General features: G+C 35.2%; 1 protein-coding gene across 23 annotated transcripts in view; it reads left to right on the forward strand.

Moving 5' to 3' along the window:
* Window positions 1-21,995, forward strand: part of HDAC9 (histone deacetylase 9) — an 829,181-nt gene that overhangs the window by 794,324 nt on the left and 12,862 nt on the right. For 20 of the 23 annotated variants that reach the window (XM_039862468.1, XM_039862469.1, XM_039862470.1 and 17 more), the window contains one exon: window positions 12,390-12,782. In XM_039862468.1, the coding sequence (XP_039718402.1) occupies window positions 12,390-12,691 (302 nt within the window). In that variant the 3' untranslated portion in view covers window positions 12,692-12,782. Of the gene's footprint in view, window positions 1-12,389; window positions 12,783-21,995 lie in introns of those variants that run through there. The other 3 variants (XM_039862475.1, XM_039862486.1, XM_039862473.1) reach the window with 2 other exon arrangements.

Here is a 21,995-nt window from a genome sequence, read left to right on the forward strand (position 1 = left end):
TTCTATTTTCCTTATTCCTTTTATATTACTTGGAAATGTTTTATAATAAAGAGCTGCTCTTCTTCTTCCATTTACTAATTTATACATTATATATTTATATCAGTATGTACTAGTAGATATTTATTCTACAGATGATAATCTTGAATATTCATCATTTATTTTGTTGTCCAAATTGTTCCAGCTCTGGCCATTCAGAGCTCTTTCAGGCTGACTCCTATGTCCTTTTGACATGGCTTTATTTTTTTATAAGCACTTCTTACTTTCTGGCACGACAAAATGTTTCAAGTTCGCCTTGGTTTTCCCTGTATTAGTTTGAATTCTCCAGAGAAACAACAACAACACACACACACACATTCTCTCTCTCTCTCTCTCTCTCTCTCTCTCTCTCTCTCTCTCTCTCTCTCTCTCTCTCTGGGAGTTTGTGCAGGTATGGAGACTGAGAATTCCAAGATGTGTAGTCAGCAAGCTGGAGACTCAGAAGAGCAAATGGCATGGCTGTAGTCTAAGTCTGAAAACCTGAGAACCAGGAAAACCAGTGATATAATTTCCAGTCTGAGACCAAAGGCCAGAGAAGATCAATGCCCAAGCTTGAAGACAGCCAGAGAGAGAGAATTCTACCTTATTCAGCTTTTTATTCTATCCAGAGATTCAACTAATTAGATGAGGCCCACCTACATTAGGGAGAGCCATCTGCTTTACTCAGTCCACTGATCCAAATGCTAATCTCATCCAGGAAAACCCTCACACACTCAGAATAATTTTTAACCAAATATCTGGGCACTCTAGAGCCCAGTCAGGTCAACACATAAAATTAATCATCACGAGTCCACCTGTTGTCAACATGGCACCATGCACATCTCTTTAAACCATGCTTAATTTCCAATTAAAGGCAATAACAAGGTGATTGTTCTGCCTAACATGTTACAACTGTCCTCAGTACAACTGAAAACACACTAAGCCCTTCCCCAGGAGAGGAGGAAAAGCTTTGAGTGATCTTTATTCTTCTCCTCAATATTCCATCACTTAAATACTATGATGTAAAATTAACAATACTTAAGTACTATGATATAAAGTCAATTATCTTACATATTACATTATATAAAAAAGGAGTAATGGATGGAGGAAAACAAAGATATTTGCATACCAGTATATTCATAACCAAATAAGGAAGATATACTCGTGACAATTACAGTCCTTGTTACTATAACGAGTCATATGATCATAGTTGGTATTTGTAACTACTTTCTTCCACTGGCCATTCTGTATTCCCTTTGCTTTCAACAGGCATCTCAGCTCAGCATGGTTCTTTATCTGGTGGAGTGACTTAAACTTTCATTCCTGCAGGATATGGGCCATTAGTAATCCTGCCTAGATTGGGTTGTTTTAGTTTTCTATTGACCTTAATCACAGAGAATGGTAGTATCAAGAGATATCCTAAGGGAACACCTATATTCCACACATACTCTTTCTTACCTCCATTATAGAGAAGCAGTCCTGTTTCCCTTTGGTTGTCAGGATCAGTCACCCCAGTTAGCACAGTAACTGCTTTCTTTGCCTTTTGATTCAGAGGCATGAGGAGTACAAAGTAGCAGAGTGACAGTCTTAACTTCCAGATCAGTGGAATCATTGTTGTGTCTCCTGGTGGATGCTTTCTTCTCTCTGGAACACTAAGACCTTTAGGCTACCAGAACATACGGTCACAGGAACAGCAGGCAAAAATTTTGCCAGTGGATCACAAAGTGTAATAGGTGTCAATCCCATCTAGACATATGAATCCTGGATATGAGGGAAACAGCATTATGTATCAGATGCTGATCTAGAGTATATACATCCTTCTGGGGAACCTTGCTCCAGTCCTGCAGGATATTACCACCTAACTTGTACTGAAATTGAGTCTTCTAAAGACTATTCCACCATTCTATCAAACCAGCTACTTCAACTCTGCTGTACATTATGGTCACCACACCTACCTTGCCTTTGCTGGTTGAATGCTGCCACATGTCTCCTGACACCCTGGAATCTAATTACTCCCATTGCATTTAGGTTTCTCAAGTCAGTAGCTTCAGTTCCCATTGTAAGCTATGGTCTACATAAATGAGCAATCACAGGGCTCTTCAAGAGTGCCAGGACTCTTTTCACAGTCATGATGAAAGGAATGTCTTCTGGACTCTCTCAGAGTTGCTAAGGGTCTTAAATGACAAATCCACCCTAACGTTCCAGTATTCCTAAGTCGTTGACTCCCTTCTCCATTAAACCAAGGCAGGCCTGACATTTCTAAACCATTCACCATGAGCTACCTTTTAGTTTGTGTTTTAGCCAATCAAACAAATAAACTGCTAGGGCCCTTCCTAATTCTTCTAGCTGCAACATTAAATGCAGAATCTCTACTTAGTCTATCATCCTCTACCTAAGTCCTTTTCACTCTTTATATTCTCTTTCTAAGTGTGCAGCAAGGATAAGTTATTTTAACCCTCTTCAGTTTTCTCATCTGTAAAAAAGAAAAATGAAAGAATCTGTCTCATAAGGTGGTTTTGAAATTCTATGAAATTACATGTAAAATACATTATCATAGGCATATCGTAGGCACTCAGTAAATATTTCTTATCATTTTACTTATTGTTGTTTTGTTCAAGAAAATAGCTTTGTAGTCATATCTACATGAATAACTCCAAAATTTCTCTTTAGCCCAGACCTCAGCTCTGAGTTCCAGATATTTATTAAACTTCTAGCTTAGCATCTTTCCCTTGGTATCACAAAGACTCATCCAGTCAACATGTCCAAAGCCATTGTCATTATGTTTGCCCTAACCCTCACCCTCCTTCAGGTTTCTCGATCATAACAGATGGCACGCCATCCTTCCAGTTTTGCTAGACAGGAATATATGTCTATATCCATATCATTGACCCATTCTGTTTTTGATACTCTTTAAACATTTCATTCATCTATCTACTTGTTTCTGTTCCCATGACCTATGCCCCAAATCAGGCTTCCATCATCCTTCTCCTGGACCATTTCTATATCCTACGAAGTGGTCAACTCACATCCTCTCTTACTTTCTTCAGTTTATTTTCTAAAGTACTGCCAGAGTGATCTTTTACTAAATAAGGTATATTAGTCTGTATAACTCCTTGCTTTAAACGAGAGGTCAACAAAGTTTTTCTGTACAATGTTAGATAGTAAGTATACACAGTGTTGGTTTCAACTGCTTAAATGTTCTGTTGTAGCGAGGAAGCAGCCATAGCCAATGTGTAATAAGCACAGTTGTGTTTCAATTAAACTATACAAAAATAGGATGTGGGACCAATTTAGTTTCTAAAAAATGGAAAAATCTGAAATAAGTAGTATCTAGATGGCATGTTGAAATAACAGACACCAACCAAGACACCAATTGTAAAGGACACCTGAATTTCTGGCCTCAGAAGTAGAAGAAGAAATATTCAACATTGCTGCTACCTGGTGCACAAGACAGATGTGCTGTGGCCACAGCTGTGACATACATAAAGCCACTAAGCTGCCAGAAGACAAGGTTATGGGGAACATGGAGAATCAGAGGGTAGGTTTGGATAAAATAAAATACGTTCAAGGTATAGGCGGAGCAGTCCTGCATGCAGTGTTCATGCGCTGAATATTTTTTCTACAGAAGTTTCACCAATTATTTTACAGTTTCGCAACTATTTATTTTATGGTTAGCAACATATTTTAATTTTACCGTCAACGCTGACAGAAATGTGCTCAAAAACCAATGTGCATGTTAAAAATTTAGTGCTCAATTGCTGTTTCCCAAGAAGGTTGATAGTTAACATACAACTTGCACAAAATGTTTGATAATATTCATCATTCATCATGGAGACAGAGTGATGTCATCTGTGACATGAACACTAAAGATACATAAGATACATGCTGCTGAATCAGTGACAGTACCTACTTTAAAATTTAGTAATTATTCAAAACAAAACAAAAATAGAAACTAAGGCCGAACGGGATAATTTAACAAGCACGGTTGCAGAAACTGCATTTAAGTATTATTCTATGAGGCATGACCTTTTATTTAGATAAAATGACTATGGTTCTAAACTTTTTAAATGAGTTTTCAGTTTCAAGTGTTTTTTTTTTAAGCTCCAAAGTAAGATAATAGTTATTTGTTGACGCCCCTAGAAGAATCTCTTGGTTAAATGATGTCTTGTCCTCAGATACTTCAAAAAGAAAAATCGGTTAATCCCAATAATGGTTTTTATATTTTTCATTTAATTCATGGAATCAAAGTAGAGCTTTTGGAAATAAATCTGCCAAAAATAAAACATAGGGCATTATTGTGAATACATTATTGTAAAGTACAGTTGAAAGTCTAACACTGATAATAAAATCACTGATTTTATATTAATATGCAAATTAACTTTGGTTGGAGTTCAGCTTAATCTTAAAGACCAGAAATGTGTTTGACATTAATATGGAGTATACAAAATTCATAAATTTTTATAAATTTTATAACTTAAAAAGTTATTATAAATTTAATAAAATTTTATTTTAAAATTCCTTTAAAAAGCAATAGGCCCGATATTCTAATGAAAATTTAAGCTATTGTCCTCAAAACTTTAAATACCTTTACATAAGCTCAGGGTGAAATACAATTAAGTGAAATATAATGTTTTAGAAATACAGCTGCTATTGATAACTTAAGCATGGCAGTACCAAATTTATCTCTTTGCTGCCCATTATCAACTGTAATAATATCATACTACTTTAAAAATGAGTTTTCTAGATTTTGATTACATTTTTTCTAATTAGTTAGAATTCATTAATCAAAATAGTCATTAAATGGACCTCTGATCCTACATATGGTGAAGTAACTACATGCTATAGGAATTACCCTTTGATAGAAATTAAAGAAAGGCAGAAAAACATACATATGGAACAGTGTTTTTGGACACTGGACAATAGGCAGTGAAGGCCTGTGATCCCAGTAGGAAACAAACAAGGAAAGAGAAATAAACAAAACGAGTCCTACAATTGCCTGAACTTTCTGGTGCAAGGTAGTTTCCAGGCTACAGCATAGGGAGGGAGAATCCAAACAGAATCCAGTGGTTTTTCTGAGCTGAAGATAAAGTGATCAGAGTTTGGGGAGATTGAAATGACTAGAATTTGTGAGGCAGAAGATTTGAGGTAAAGTTGCTGCACAAAGGGCTTCATGTATCTATACGGGAGTTTCCTTAAACCTTTGTCTTACTTATCTTTACATGCATAAGGTGAAACACCATAAGGCTAAGGAACTAACTAGTAGGTTAAACAATTCAAGGAGTTCCCATAGAACTAAAAATAGTTTGTATTCGCACAAGCCAGAGCAGAGAGTCTTTATAATACAATGCATCATACAGTGACATCAGAATGGTTTCATCGTAGTTGTATGGCTAAATTAGCCTTATACCACAGCCTGCTCAGGAGCCACTCTAACAAAAAGTACAAGCAGGCCTCAAAAAGATCATACTGCTTGCAAGTAACTTAGCTGCATGACAAAACCAAGTCCAACACTTTCAAAGAACACAACAAAATTCAACAAATTAGCAAGGTTAAGCATCCAGATGAAAATTATCAGGCCTGCAGTGGTAGAGGAAAATATGACCTCGAGCTACAAGAGAAATCAGTTAACAGAAACTGACTCAGAAATGCAAGATATGATGGAATTAGCAGAAAAGAATGTTAAATAGTTACTTCTAATTTGGAGAGGAAAGTGCAAACATCATGTGAGAGAAACAAAAAACATAAACACCACGGAAATGGAAATTTTACAGATGAAAAATAAAATACTTGAAGTTAAAAAATTCTGCACGCTGTAAGTATTAATGACAGATTGTATGCATAAGACAAAACAAAGCAAGACAAAACAAAACTAAATTAAAAAACTGAAGATGAAGAAATAATAGAAACTATCCAAAGTGAAGAACAGAGTGCTCACTTCGGCGGCACATATATCAAAGTAAAGAATAGAGAGAAAAAGACTGAAAAAAAAAAAGTATGTTAGTGATATATTGGGCAACATCAATCAATATAACATACCTATAATTGGAGAAAAGGCAAAGGCTTGGGAAATATCTGAAGAAATAATGGGAAAAGTTTTTATAAATTTGATGGGACTACAAATCCATGGATCCAAGAAATTCAGTCAATCTCAAGCAGAATAAACATGAATAAAATCACATGGAGGAACATCATAATGAAACCTTTAAAAAAGTTGGAGGGAGGGGGAATCATATTACATACAAAGAAACAAAGATAGAGATGAAAAGATAAAGATAAAAAAATCTTTCGAATCTTAAAAGTATTATGTTATGTGATACAAGCCAGATATTGAGGATTATATAGTATATGATTCCATTTATATGAAATTCTAGAAAAGACAAAAGTACAGTGGCAGAGTTTCAGTGATTGTCAGGAGGAGACTAAGCAGGAGAAGGAGAAGTTGGTTTCAACGAGCCAAAGGGAAAACGTTTTGCATTTTCATTGTTGCTGTGGTTATATGAATGCACACACTTGTCAACATGCACCATAACCTGCCCTTAAAACTGGTAAATTTGGTTGACTATAAACTATACCTAATGAGGCTGACAAGAAATAGTCACGAAATGACCAAAAATATCAGCTTTTGAAACTTTTAAAGAATTATAATGACAGTAAACAGTGTCTTCAAAAGGGAAAACATTTTAATTGATTCCTACCAAAGCAAAGGAATAAATGAATAAATTGAAGAGAATAAGTACTCAAACAAACCATGTACAAGATTTTATTTTAAAACTGTGTAATTGACTTTCAAAGATGTGTGTTTGTTGATAGAATCATTGATAAAACTATTCTTAGCTAGATAAATTTATATTCTGGAATGGAATGAAATTGAGCAGCATCTAAATTCAGTAAATAAAATTTTGAAGAGTCATAAATAGAGAAAACATTTTTGCTAAGTTTAGCTTATATAAAATGTTTGCCAAAAAAGGTACTCTGACAGGAGGAAAAAGAGTAGATATGACAATATTTGGTATGAAATAGTTATTCATTTCAATATTTTAACAATTGAAATGAAAATATTTTGCATTAAGCAGAAACTACTCTGAGCTTACCAAATAGCACTGCACTCATAAGACCGTATTTGTCAACCCAAAATATTATAGTCTCTGCAGAAGAGTAAATTAAAGATGCCACAATTTCAAATTTATTAACCACTAAATTTCACTTTGAAGAAGAGTGCAGGCAATTTTATGAAAAAATCTAAAATATTTAAACCACATTGAAGCAAAAAAAATACATTCTTCATAAAAAATACCAGTTATATTCTATCAGTGAGAGAGATGGCCACAAAACTGATTAATATATGCAAATATTTACCAAAAATCATAATGCTGCTTATGTTATTTTCTAATGTTAAGATAATCAATATAAAGAAGTTGGTTATTGTGCTTGTACATGAATTATGCCATTTTTATTTTTTAGAATGTATTTTAGTTGTGAAAATAATTTTTGAATAGGACTATTTTATAGGTCCTTTGACCTATAAAATCATTTGTTGACCAATAAATGAATATTTCTGTAACATACAATTTTTATTTTTAGTCCATTTTAACCTCAAAATTATCCCAAACTTGGATGAAAAGTGACCTGGTCACTATTTATGTACCAATTTTCAGTACATCTTTATTTTTGCACATATACAATACTTTGGATCCCAATGAAGTTTTCCATGTAGCTATAAAATGTATCTTTAAAAAGTATTAAGAAGCTCTGAGCTCTGGAAAATTCATGAATTAAGGCCACTTGTAAATCCCAGGTGTTAATAATCTCTAAGTTTGAAGAGGTTTTAGGTCAGTGCCAGCCTCTTTTCGTATGAAAACATGATATGTAATGACAAAAGGTGACTTCATTCAAATGAAAAGAACAAATCTGAGAAGTGACTCTAAAGATCCCAAAATGATGATGAAAGGGGCAGATTTCTGGGGTCAGGAGGTTTTCAAAGTGTCAAAGGGCTTTGGCTGGGAAAACTTTTGGTAAATGGGTTATTTCTAACGCAGACTTTCATATGTTGACAATTACCTATTTTTTTAAATTGCTCATCTGGTTTATACTGAAGTCTGATTATGCAGTACCTGCAAGTACCTGCAGGCTCCTACTTGACCTAGTGACACTCCTTCTACAGCCCCCACCTCTGACTCTTGACTGTCTGCATTCTCTTATCTAGTTTTTGTCTTCATTTTAGATTCATTCTTTGCTTTACCTTTACTAGACAAAGGAAAAAATGCAGAGTAATGAAGGCTAAATAGTCCAACAAAAAGTGCTGAAAAATGGGAAGACTAACATAGTGGGAAAAATGAATAAGGATAAAGGATATGACCAAAGAGAGAGTGTGTATGTCCAGTTTTAATGGAAAACTCTTGTTTACCAGTTCTATTGCCTTAGGAGAGCAACCCAGTGGTGGCTGGTTACTAATATTTTACTTTATGAATTGCAGCTCCTGAAAACTCTAGTAATAAACCTTGGTTTACTTCTCTTATGTGCTAATTGGGTGTATTATTCCCATGCCAACAGATACAATTTTTTTGCATGTATTTCTGAAAGAAAAAGAAAAACCTACCCATCGTGTGAAAATATAACCCATAAATTGTAAGGTTTGAATTGGCTGCATATTTCACTGTCTGTGCTACACCCATTTTATTTTTTCTCCTTTACAAATAGAGATAGTTGTCTACAATGCATTATTAATGTAGAATATTTCTCTTGTTTTTATAGGCTTTCCCAGAGGCCGTACTGAACTTAAAGTTTTGGTTTATTGCTGAGTCACAAACCTTATACATTTGGATAAAAGCCAGCTTCTAACATTCATTCTTAACTTAGGAGGATATTTTATACACATTAAATTTTATTCAACAAGGTTTCAGCTATTTAAAATCTTTCTGCCTCCTCACATACACGAAAGCTGAACTTTGAAGGATCATTGTCAGTCATTCTGCTGAAAGATTGTTATTAACGATTCATACCTTCTGTCCTGATTGTGTTTTGGGAGTAAAGATGTTTGTTTTTCTATGACCAAGAGCCTTCTTCTTGAAGAAAAAGTACAATGCTTGAAAATTAAATTCCTTAGTTTTTCTAGATGTCCCATATTATCTAAAAGTTAAGTGTTTGCTGACCCCTTCAAGGGTTAAGGCTGATAGTAAAGTAAAATTTTACTGCCATAATAATTTTTTTCTAATATCCAAGTGATACATAACGTGAGATCAGAAGAATCACAATCATTGAGAATTAGAGCAGAAAGAGACCTTTCATTATCATCAAGCCCACCACTATCATTTTATAAACTGCCCCGGAGTTATCCAAATGACTTTTCTGGGACTAGTGTGGTGTCTCCAATCTGGAAATCTTGACCTTTATTTCAGGGCTCCATCTTTGGCGGACTTCTTATTCATACTCTTCAGTGAGCATTGTCTCCAGTTTTGTCAACCAGGTGCTTACAATAGTATAAGATTATGAGAAGTTAAGAGTAGAAAAAATTAGTCTCAAAAATTAGTCTCAATTAGTGCAATAAATGCATGCCATTAAGCCAATAATAGATAGATCAACAGAGTCATATATCTAAGGAACAAGTGTAACTTATTAGCAAGATGATTCCTTTGTTAAGAATATATATAATTCTTTTGCATATTTTTTTAAGTTGAAGTTTTCATGTATTGAGTTTATTTTTGTATTTTTATGTGTAGTTTTGTCAACCAGGTGTCAACCAGAGGAGGGTAGAGGAGGAGTAAATAAAAGAAGACCGTAGAATACAGACAAAGAGACATTTTGGGATCAGGCAGTCCCCAAAATGGATTTTAGCTCCTCTGCCTGCCAGCCATGTAATCTTAGATAAAATTACCTAACATTGCCTACATAGGCATGAGGATTAAATGAGATTATGTTACAAATGTGTGAAAATGTCTAATACATTCCTTGGCACATATTCAGAGCTCAAGAATGGTAGTTTCTTCTCTTTCCTATAGTATTTAAGACATAATTGAACCCCCAAACCACCAGCTACCTGTTGTTTGTTTGTCAGAGGCCCGATGTTAGTCACTCTAGAGAAAAAGCATGTCATCCAGCATTACCAGTTTTCTGGATATCATGAGCTAAAATCATGTTTAATAATAATATTTTGTGAAACTCATTACAACTGAATGCACTTATAGATGAAACATGGCATTTCTAACTTAGATAAGATTATAATGACATTGTGATCTAGAGAAATTAGGGTCTTGACGTGGAACTGTCAGTTCAGGGTCATTTTTCAAAGTTGAGACATGGGGGGCACTAAAGAATAAGCCAAGATACATTTCCATGGCCTGCCTCCTAAACCTCTCTTTAGTCTATCTCCTCATTTCTATTCTGTCACTTCCTTTTAGTTGAGAGATCATCATTTCTCCTCTGGACTCTTGCCAACATGTGAAATTGGTTTTCCTGCCACCACTCTCATCACCTTCCAATCCATGGTGCGTGATCTCTCCAGAGGGATCTTTTAAAAACATAAACATGATTCTTTGTCTCTTCTGCTTAAAATGGCCCTCATTACTCCCAAGTTGAAGTTCAAGACCATTCATGTTATTCAAGATTGTGTGTTAATCTGCCCATGCCTATCACAGAAGTCTCATTCATCAAATCCAGAGTTTTTTCTCTGTTCCAGTTGAGCCTAGCAGTGGACCTTGTACCCCAATAAACTACAGATACTTGAGTTTCTGCACATTTGTATACACTGTTTCCTTTTCCAGGGATACCTCATCATCACCACCTCCCTCAATTTCAGCTTGACTAACTTCTGATGGTCTTGCAGATACTTGATCAGGTGTGTAATTTTTTTCTGGCAAGTCTTCTCTCACCTTGCCATCATCATAAGTAGATGTTCTACTTATTTCCTCTCAGAAACACATGGACCTTTTCTACACAGAATTGTTATTGTTTGTTAACTAAAAAGGCTCTTAACTAGACCATAAATTTCTTGGTGCCAGGAAGCATCTTTGCCCTCAACATCAGGCATGGCCTTAGCTTTAAAAAAATATTAGTTTGTGGGTTCGTTCACAGGTAAAATTTCTATTATTTGGTCCAAATTAAAAGCTTTATGATTTTTAGACATTGGTCAGAATAGGTAATCACAGAAAGTAAAGTAGTAGTATACAACTATGTCAGAAGGTTCTGGCATGGGGAGTGGAGGGGGTCCCTGGGTCTCCTCCTCCAATGTGACATTAGTTCCTTTGTGAAGTAGTAAGATAAGGAAAGGCCAGTCATGAAATGTTAGAATTGGAAGAGATTTGAAGCCATCTCCCTGTTTTGAGAAGCATAAATAAAGTGCCAGAGAGCCTTGCCAACATGAGGTTGTCAGTGGCAGAGCTGGGTCCAGAACCCAGTTATCTTCCTTCCCAATCTCGTATTCAACCATCTGCCTTCTTACTCTAGTCCAACTTTTTTTTCGGGGGCGGGGAGGGGGAGCAGTGCAGAGTAAGCAAACAATGCATGCTAACTTCCTGCCTAATGGGTCAGGCAGCAGAGATAGTTCTAACCTGGCGAGTCATGTCAGCACCTAGAGAGATTCTCCTGCTTTGATTTGGGGCTATGAAACACTTCACAAAAAAGTAACTTAGGGGCTGCAAGAAGGTCGTTAACTCTGCTCTTTCGTATTTATCCCACTGGCATGTTCTCATGATATGACCTCCTATTTTCCTCTCATTCTCTTTCCCTGCTTCAAAAAAAAGAAACATCCCTATGATGTATGGAATGGTTCCAACATCAGCCCGTGCATATATTAAAGTTTTAAATCAATTATTGTTATAGTACACACCCTGGGGTTAAGAAAGAAAGAACATCCAGGACTAACAAACCTGATTGTTCTGGCAAAGTTGCCATTCAATTCATGCTGGCATTTCTGGGCTTCTCTTTTTCTGTACTATTCCAACCTTATTAAAAAAAAAAAAAAAAAAGTTAATGGCTCAAGTAGCAATTTTTAACATTACTATTTCATTCAATTTCTCCATGAGACTTCTACCTCCCAGTCTCGAGGATTTCTCAGGGGGCACGATGCTCAGAGTTTGCTTACTTAGTTGCAGAGACAGCTGTCAATCTGATAGTGAGTTCATTAAATGAGGGATTATTCCTCACTTTATTACCTTCTGAGCATGGGTGAGATTCTGACTTGGGTATATGAGCACTTCTCAAGTTGGCATTCTTAGATTGAAAAAAAGACTTAATCATAACATTAAGAAGCCAAATTACAACTGTGTATAACATGATGAATTTGAAGTTAACAACTACTCTGAGTTGGACCTATATGAGTATTCTGGTTAATACTACTCTAAGTAAAATTCCTATAAAATATGATGCATGTTTTTTTCTAGGCAAGTACTGGAAGTCTGTAAGGATGGTGGCTGTGCCAAGGGGCTGTGCCCTGGCTGGGGCTCAGTTGCAAGAAGAGACAGAGACCGTTTCTGCCCTGGCCTCCCTGACAGTGGATGTAGAACAGCCCTTCGCTCCAGAAGACAGCAGGTATGGATCCCACTTGGGGGAATCATTAAGGTCAGTAACACCTAGGCCCATTGTTAACGTTCATGCACCTCTGTCGGGCTTTCTGTCACCTGTCTTCTCCATTTCTACCATTTGTCTTCTCCAAAGCCGCAGATGCCACAGTACATGCTGTTGACTTTCAAAAATTCATTCATTTGTTCCATACATGAACACTGGTGCTTTCTGCTGCCGACTTCAAAGTCACATTTCCTCTATTTAAAAAATGAATCAGGTGAGGCTTTGCTAAAGTTCTGCCAGCTTGCACTTTAAAAATGCTTCTGAGAATGAAATCAGACCATTAATTACATAGATCCTGCTACTAGTACATAAATTGGCAATTTTGCCAAGAATGCAAATTTGAACTGTTTTAGCTTTCTTGCTTTTACTGAATATTCAGAGATCAATGGATTTAACATCTTGTTTTGGTCAAGAGCAGGAGATACGTTGAATATGAGGTTTCACTTTTATGCAATTATTTTTTTCTTACCATAACCACTTACATAACAGATTGCCAGTAGGAAAAAAATTGCACAATATTTTATTAGAAGGCATCTTCATATGGGCATCTGGAACATAAGGGAAAACTTATTTTACATCTTTGATAATATGAACTAACCCCCTGCTGTTCCCAGCTAAGAACCAAACCAAGTTCATAATTCAAAGATTGTTGTAGTTATTCCCAACGCCAAATACAGTTGTTTGTCTGTCATTTGAGGGCTATAAAACTAAGGAAACTCGCATCTGTTAGTTCTGGATATGAAAGGAGAATAGCTATTCTTGAGAATTCAGTTAACATAGAGAAACGAAGCAAAATTCTAACCTGAGTAAAATGAATTTTAAGTAATTTTGCTCATTAAATTGCAGAGCTTAGAATAATTTAAAAAAATAAATCATGTTACGAGCCCCAAGTAGTATAAAAATCTCAGTACTTTGGCAGGTATTGGCTCTGTAAGCATTCATGTTTATCCTCAGGTAGATAGTGTGTTTGACTCCTGCTAATTTACAGGGACTTAACCCTGGCTTCGGTTCACAGTGATTTTTAAGCTTCATTTAATGGCGGAGAGAGAAGGGGAATGGGAATGTTTTGACATACGGGGAAACAAAGTTAAAGCTTGTGGCCTCAATTCATGTTTGTTTATCAGTTTTAGGCAGATTGTATCTATTTTGATTGATTTTCTTGTGGAAAGAAAAATGGTTTTGTTTGAAATATTTTCTATGGCTTTGAATTCACTTTTTCAGCAGAGGAAAAGAAAAATTATTCTAGAACTGGCCTTTACATTTTATTGGACCATGCATGATTTCATTAGTCAGACAGGAAGAAATCTTGAAAGCCACTGAGCATTTATTCTTTTCAGAGGAATGCTATCAGAATTGCCCCCCACCCCCTACTCAATACAGGAAAGATGGCTTTCAGAATGAGATGAAAAGGTGGAAATATTCTTGGGCCTTTGTTATGAATGCAGTATTATAAATGCACAGGAAATTGAAAAATTAGAAAAATCAGAGAACTAAATAGATGGAAAAGGGTGAAGGCAAGATTCTTTTTATAGGCAATTCTTGCCAGTTATTTTGGAGGATATATTGGTGTTTGGAGTGAGATGACTCATTTTGTACTAAGATTTTGGGTAGAGCAGCTCTTTTCCTGGCCAATTCATATCTGACTCATTTACCACTAGTGAATAAGGGATAAAATACTCCTGGCTAAGAACCATTATAAGTATTTTCTGTTCATTTTTCTTGGATGGGGGAGGGGAGGTGGCGATGACAACACAGTGCAAACAGTCATTTTGTTTTTATAACTCATTGATGGGCCATGAAGAATAAATTATTAGAAAAAGGCTGATATGTGGGAATACATTTGGGGAATGATTGACTGAAATATAATTTTCAAGACATAATTTTCAGGTGGCAAAGGACTTAAGGAAGAAAAAATAATTGGTGAGTTAGAAAAACAAAAAGAAAAAAAGGCGAAAAAAACTAAGTGAGACTGAGTTACAAGTTCAAAGAATATTTTGTAGATAGGCCTGTCACATATAGCATATTGTTTTTAAGAAAGAACTATGATTAGTTTTTTTTTTCTTGCTAGCCAGGAGACTGTACCTTTAAAAGGATTATAATTTGCATGGGCCAGATATGCGTTTCCAGTGCTTCTGCTTTGAAAGGTCAATGCTGTATTCAGATTTATTCTTGAATTCTAGTTCAGGGTCTGCTGAAAAATCAAGAAAAATGTCTCTGTCAATTAAGACTTCAGGATGATTAACTATTAAGTTATTAGGAACACACTTACACTCTCAAATTCCTGACTCTTTTTTTTAAATCAAAACAAAAACTGAAAGTTAGATTTTCAAATGTGAATTTGACCAATCGTTTATAGTGTGAATCATATTTTCTTAATACAACCCAATCTGGTTGTTCATCATTTCATCTTTGACTTTAGGCAACTTTTCTCTTGAATTAGACAGTTTCAATGCATTATATAATATAGAAGCACGAGAAAATAGATGATTCTGAGTCTGGTTATTTCGTTTTTTGAGTAACTATCTTATTCATGAGTATGAAAAATAAGTAAAACAATAAGCTGGAAAATCTCAGTATCATCTGCTTTAGCTTGAATGGCCTCTCTATAGTGCCAAGGACGTTGATAACCCCATTTCCTATAGATGAAGATTTATATAGAAATATAGACTACTATTAAATACATATTCATATTCAATGTACTTAGAAAATCAACTTTGTTTTCCATTCTTTAGGATCGTGTCTCCAAGCCTCCTAGAAGCTAAAATATTGCACAAATTAGGCAGGTTTCTGATTTTTCTCTATGGTACCATTTGTTTATCTAACCAGGCAAACATTCCAATATAAATTTTATTCTTAATTTTTATCCAGTGTCAACAAAGCCTTAGTTGAAAAGTGGACTGATATTTGGACACTCTTGGTACAAAAGTGATAGTCTGTTCCCTATCTTTTTTTCTCCTTTTCTTGGGATCATCTTTTTATCTCTGTTTTCAGTGCTGAGCATGTGGTCTTGGGACATGTGTGAAATCCAACAGTATATAGAAATTAAATCCAGTGCCCCAGTATGTATTTCGGAATCCCATTCTGAATTCTTTATAAAGAAGTGTTTAATTTGGAAAGAGAAATATGTTCTTAAATAGATTCTTAAATGGAATCATAAGTAAAATGAGATACATGATACCTTGAGCTTCCCATCATTTCATCTTAGTCTCCATTCCTTCACTGCTGTCTTCTTACCACTACGAAGAAGAGAAGGGTGTGACTCTAGAATCAGCTGGCCTAGGTCCAAATCCCATCTGTAGTTTAATAATTGTGTAAGAGACATTACTTATCTGTAAGAGACATTACTTATCTCTCTGGGCTTTATTTTCCTTGCCTTTAAAATGAAGGATAAATTTCAAAGAGTTTTGAGGAATAAATGAGACAAATACATCTTAAAAACCTAACACAACACTTAACACCTAGTTAAACGCTTAGTAAAGGTTGGTTGCTGTTATTGTTTTCCATCATTTTTCTTCTTCCTTAGTTTGCTCTATGTTTTCCCTTAATACATTATTCATCATCCAGTGATCTATAATATTAGAATATAGAGGCTGTACCTGGGCACCTATATATTTAACTGTTCATGGATTAACTCAATAGCATAGTCATTAAAAACAAGAGTTTGACAAATAATCACTAAGCAATAAATGGATTTAATTAACTAATATATGGTTAGCTTGACTTAAGAACTTTCAGAATTCCCAGTAGATTGTAGGTAACAATTATTCAAATACTTATTGAATGAACGAATGAATCCAAAGACAGAAAACAAAGCATCGTTAAAATGGTAGCATAACATTTTGTAATGACACCTGAACTCTTCTTATGTCTACTCATTATTTTTTCTAAGGGAATCAATGTTTTTATAGTTTTATAAGAGTTTTCAAAATGTGTATTTGGCACTTATTTTCTTTCATCGTACTACTTGACAATGTCCACTTTCAGATATGCTGATGAACCAGAATCCATAATACTCATATCATAAAGATGGATTGACTTAGGAAATATAATGAGGGAGGGGAAGGTAAAGTATCTGCTGGAATGGAGGAATTGCCTTCATTGGGGTAGAAAAATACAGGAGTGATGCTGACAGATTACAAGATTATCCTCCAACCTGCAGAATAAGGAGGGAGAACATCTGGTTCATGCATTCTTTGAACACTTTCTGATTTTCTATGTGCCAGATAAATGTTGGCAGCCAGGATCACAAAACTTCCTTCCAGTCCTTAAAACATTCACATACTTGGGGACTGTATTAGTTTTCAATTGCTGTCTTAAGGCTCAATTGCTATTTTAAGCCACAAACTTAATGGCTTAAAATGACAAAAAGGTCAGAAAGCTGACACGGGTTTCTGGGGCTAAAATCAAGAGGTGAGCAAGGCCTGGTTCCTTTCTTAAAGCTCTAGGGGAGAATCTGTTTCCTTGACTTTTCTAGATTCTAGAGACTGCCTTCATTCTTTGGCTTATGACTCCCTTCCTCTATCTTCAAAGCCAACAGATTTACATCTCTCTGACCTTTCTTTAGTCATCACATCTCTGACTAAAGAAAAAAGCTGAGAAAACTGTCTTAAAAGCTCAGCAAAGTTCTCTAGTTTTAGACTCATATGATTAGATTCGGCCCATCAGGATAATCTCTCCATCTCCAGTTCATTAATCTTAGTTACATCTACAACGTCAGTTTTGCCGTGCAAGGCAACATATTCACATCTTCCAAGAATTAAGATGTAGATATCTTTGGAGGCTATTATTCTTCCTAGTACAGGATCAGACATGAAAAACCAACTATAATCAGTGACAACTCATTTGATAGACTGAGCTGCAGAATAAAAGAAAAACTAACATAGGCTAAGAAGTAAGGAACAAATCACAGACCTGGGAAAATTGAGCCAGTGTAGAAGATTTTATAGGACTTTACCTAGTAAATAAGAAGAAAGGCATCCAAGATGGAGACAATAACTTGAGCAAACCATCTCTTTTTTTAAACTTCTGCCAACACACAGTCCAAAGCACCTTCATCTTTTGTCCAAACTCTTACAGTAGTTTTCTTACTAGCTCCCATATCTACCTTTGCCTCCTTTCTAATCTATTTTCTACACAGCAATCAGGGAGATCTTCAAAACAAAACAAAAAACAACTGGAGAGCAAATTCTACCATGCCTCTGCTTGAAATCCTTCAATGTCTTTCCATTTCCCTTAGCGTAAAGACCATTATTCTTTTTTAACTTTTATTAAAATATAGCTAACATACAATACTATATTTGTTTAAGGTGCACACCATAGTTATTCACCTGAAGAAGTGATCACCATGATAAGTATAGCAACTATCCAACACCATAAAACACTGTCACAATATTATTGACTATATTCTCTTTGCTTTAGATTACATCCCCATGACTTATTTGTTTTAAACCTAGAAATTTAAACCTCTTATTCCCCTTTCCCTGCCCCCCCCCGCATTTTTTTAATTTTTCAGTTACAATTGCCATTCAGTATTATTTTATATTAGTTTCAGGTATACAGCAGAGTGGTTAGACATTAAAATGATTAACAAAGTGATTCCTCTAAATAGTCTCGCACCCACCTAGCACTATATATAGTTATTACTATATTATTGACTATATTCCTTATGCTATACTTTACATCCCTATGACTATTTTATATCTACCAGTTAGTACTTCTTAATCCCTTCCTCTTTTTTACCCAGCACCGTACCCCTCACCCATCTGACAACCATCTGCTTGTTCCCTGCATCTATGAGTCTGTTGCTGTTTTGTTTGTTCGTTTATTTTGTTCTTTAAATTCCACACATATAAGTGAGGTTGTATGGTGTTTGTCCTCTGTCTTATTTCACTTAGAATAATACTTTCCAGGTCCATCCATGTTGTCACAAATGGTAAGGTTCCATTCTTTTTCATGGCCAAGTAACATTCTATTGTATATATGTACCACTTCTTCTTTCTTAAATCATCTATTGATGGACACTTAGGTTGCTTCCACATCTTGGCTACTGTAAATAATGCTGTAATGAACATAGAGTGCGTATATTTTTTAGAATTAGTGTTTTGGGTTTCTTTGGATAAATACCTAAAGTGGAATTACTGGGTCATAAGGTAGTTATATTTTTACTTTTTTGAGGAACCTATTTTCCACAGTGACTGCACTAACTTACAATATCATCAACAGTGCATGAGGGTTCCCTTTTCTCCACATACTGCCAACACTTGTTATTTGTTGATTTATTGATGATAGCCAGTCTGACAAGTGAGGTGCTATCTCATCATGGTTTTAATTTACATTTCTCTGATGATTAATGATGTTGAGCAACTTTTCATATGTCTATTGGCCATCTCTATGTCCTCTTTGGAGAAAATATCTATTCAGATCCTCTGCCATTTGGGACTATTATGAATAAAGCTGCTGTGACTTTTTTTTACTGTGGTAAAAAGCACATAATATTTACCATCTGAACCATTTTTAAGTGTGCACACAAATGTTAACTATATGCCATTGTTGTGCAGCGTATTTATAAAATTTTTTCATCTTGCAAAACTGAAAACTCTATACCTATTAAATAATAGCTTCCCTTTTCCTCCTCTCTCCAGCTCCTGGCAACTGCAATTCTATTTTCTGTTTCTAAGAATGTGACTACTTTAGATACCTCATATTGTGGAATCATACCATATTTGCCTTTTTTGTGACTTGGCTTACTTAGCATAATGTCCTCAAGATTTATCCATGTTGTAGCATATGACAAGACTTCCATCTTTTTTTATGACTGAATACTTCAGTGAATACGAGTGTGCAATTATCCCTTCAAGATCCTGTGTTCAGTTATTTTGTATAGATATCCAGAAATAGAATTGCTGGATCATATGATAATTGTATTCTTTATTTTTTGAGGAACATAAGTCTCTATGAAATTTTTGTTCAAGCTTTTATCTTGTGAACACAAGCATTCAGTTGTCTCTTTTATACACGTAGGAGTGGAATTGCCAAGTTGTAAGAGAACCATGGGTTTTACTTTGTAAGAATCTTCCAAACTGCTTTCCCACCAGCAATGAGTGACAGTTCTAATTGTTTCATATTCTCACCTATACTTTGTATATTCAGTCTTCATAATTTAGCCTTTCTAGTGGGTATGTAATGGTATCATTGTGGTTTCAAATATTCTCTAAAGAGCCATATTTATGTCCACATCAAGATTTCTTGGCATATATCCTTCACTCTGTTTGGAATACTTCTCTTGTCTTCCTTATCCTCCAATTAACCCTACACTGGCTTCCCCATTCTCTTCCATTTATCCTTTAGATCTCAAATTAAATATTTCTTCCACTTCTTGGAGAATGTTCACTGATCATCAATCCTCAAATCAGATCAGGTCTCCTGTTATGCTTTTTATATCTTCCCTGTTGTTCTAGTACCTGGAACAGAACCAGATACATAACATATACTTGGTAATTATTTCTCGAATCAATGAAAAATTCGCTAACTGAGGAATGCCAACATTGGTGGAGATGTGGGACTTTGTAGCCCTTACAACAATGGGAAGGTAAACTATGGAAGTGATGCTGGAAAGAAATTTACTATTATTTAGTGTACACAAAACTATATAATAATCCTGCTCCTGGAAATGTATACCAAAGACATTCTCATCTAGGGTCATTAGAGTACATGTACTAGGAAGTTCACTACCACTTTATTCGTGGTGGGTAGACAGGAGGAGTCAAACTCAGGGTCCATTATTGGGAGAATGAATATTTAAAATGTGAATATACACAATAGAGATGCCATGTAGCACTTGGCAGTTACAGACTCAATAAACATAACTGCATGAATAGATCTCATCAGTACTGAGCAAGGAAATTAAGCAAAATAAATGATACCTGTGTATATAAAAATAAAATTTATATAAAATAAAAAACATATGCTCACAAAATAGTAATATATAGCTTTGAAGAATGCCCTATGAAAAAAATCATATGCAAAGCAAGCATTAGATTCCTTGCCTTGGGAGAGGAAGAGGAAGTAAGATGTAGGGATTAAATTAAATCAATAAAATAAGAGAAAATATATCTTACTAAATAATATTATTAATATTAACAAATACTGTTTTAAAAATCATAGGGTATGAAATACCCATTTAAAGGAAAATACAAGAATTTAATTGTATGCTACATCTTAAGTTAAATTCTTTCCTTTTTGCCTTTTATTTGTATAAATTATCAAAACCTATGATTGCTGGACTGAGCTACTCCTTCCCTTAATATACGAAATCTTTGCCCTTCATTGAAAGAGAGCCAGTGTTCACTGTGAGGTTGGCATGTTGTAGTAGAGGTATATGTCTCAATTAGCTAAACTATTATATTAAAATTTATCTTTGGAGGTTTTATTTTGACCTTCCTGTGTCTCTGTTTCACCTAATTATAAATGGAATTAAATTCAAAGATATAAAGATTCATCTCTTCCACTATCCCTTTCCACAACTGTATTATTGTTATTATTTTAATTTTAAAGAGAAAATTGATAATCTAGAGATGATGACTTGACCAAGTTAAATTTTAGAAAGTAGCAGAGTTGGGACTTAAAGGCAGGGCATCTACCTTGAAATCTAGGCTATCTTCCAACTTGCTATGCTTCTAACACTTTCTAGACCTCAAGACACAGAGAGAATTGGCTAGTTATGCGTAATTGATTCAGTAGAAGGTGGGGAGCAATAAATGGAGTATTTTCAAAAAAAGTGATTAACATAAAATGATTTTAAAGAAAGAGAAGCATCTGATGGAAAGCTTTTTGTTGTACCTGCAAGTCTCCATGTTTCAACAGAAGAGACTCTATTTTTGCCAGTGATGGGGTTGCACTGCAGACACACTGCTCATGTCTACCTGCCCTGGACCCAGAGCAACGGGGATCATGAGGAATCAGGGAATCCTGACACAACCAAGGAATACAGTAAACTTCCAGTAACTTACCCCCCAAAAATGAAGATATGTGACTTTCCTGAAAAATAATTAGAAATAATTGTTCTAAAGGTGTTCAGAGAGTTGTGGGAGAACACAAACAATTTAACAAAAATCAGGAAAACAATACAAGAACAAAATGAGAAGTTCAAAAAAAGATAGAAAACATTAAAAAGAACCAAACAAAAGTTTGGAGCCGAAGACTACGGTAACTGAACTAAAAAATTCTTTACAGGCTCAACTTCAGACTGAAACAAGCAGAAGAAGGAATCAGTAATCTCAAAGAGAAATCATTTGAAATTATCCGGTCAGAGTATCAAAAGGAAAAAGAATGAAAAAGAATGAAGAAAGCCTGTTGGACTAATGGGACACCATTAAGAATTATTGGAATCCCAGGAAGAGAAGAGGAAGAAAGGAGCAGAAGGC

The sequence above is a fragment of the Pteropus medius genome, unplaced genomic scaffold (genome assembly GCF_902729225.1).
Source record: "Pteropus medius unplaced genomic scaffold, Ma_sr-lr_union100, whole genome shotgun sequence".
Lineage (NCBI taxonomy): Eukaryota > Metazoa > Chordata > Mammalia > Chiroptera > Pteropodidae > Pteropus > Pteropus medius.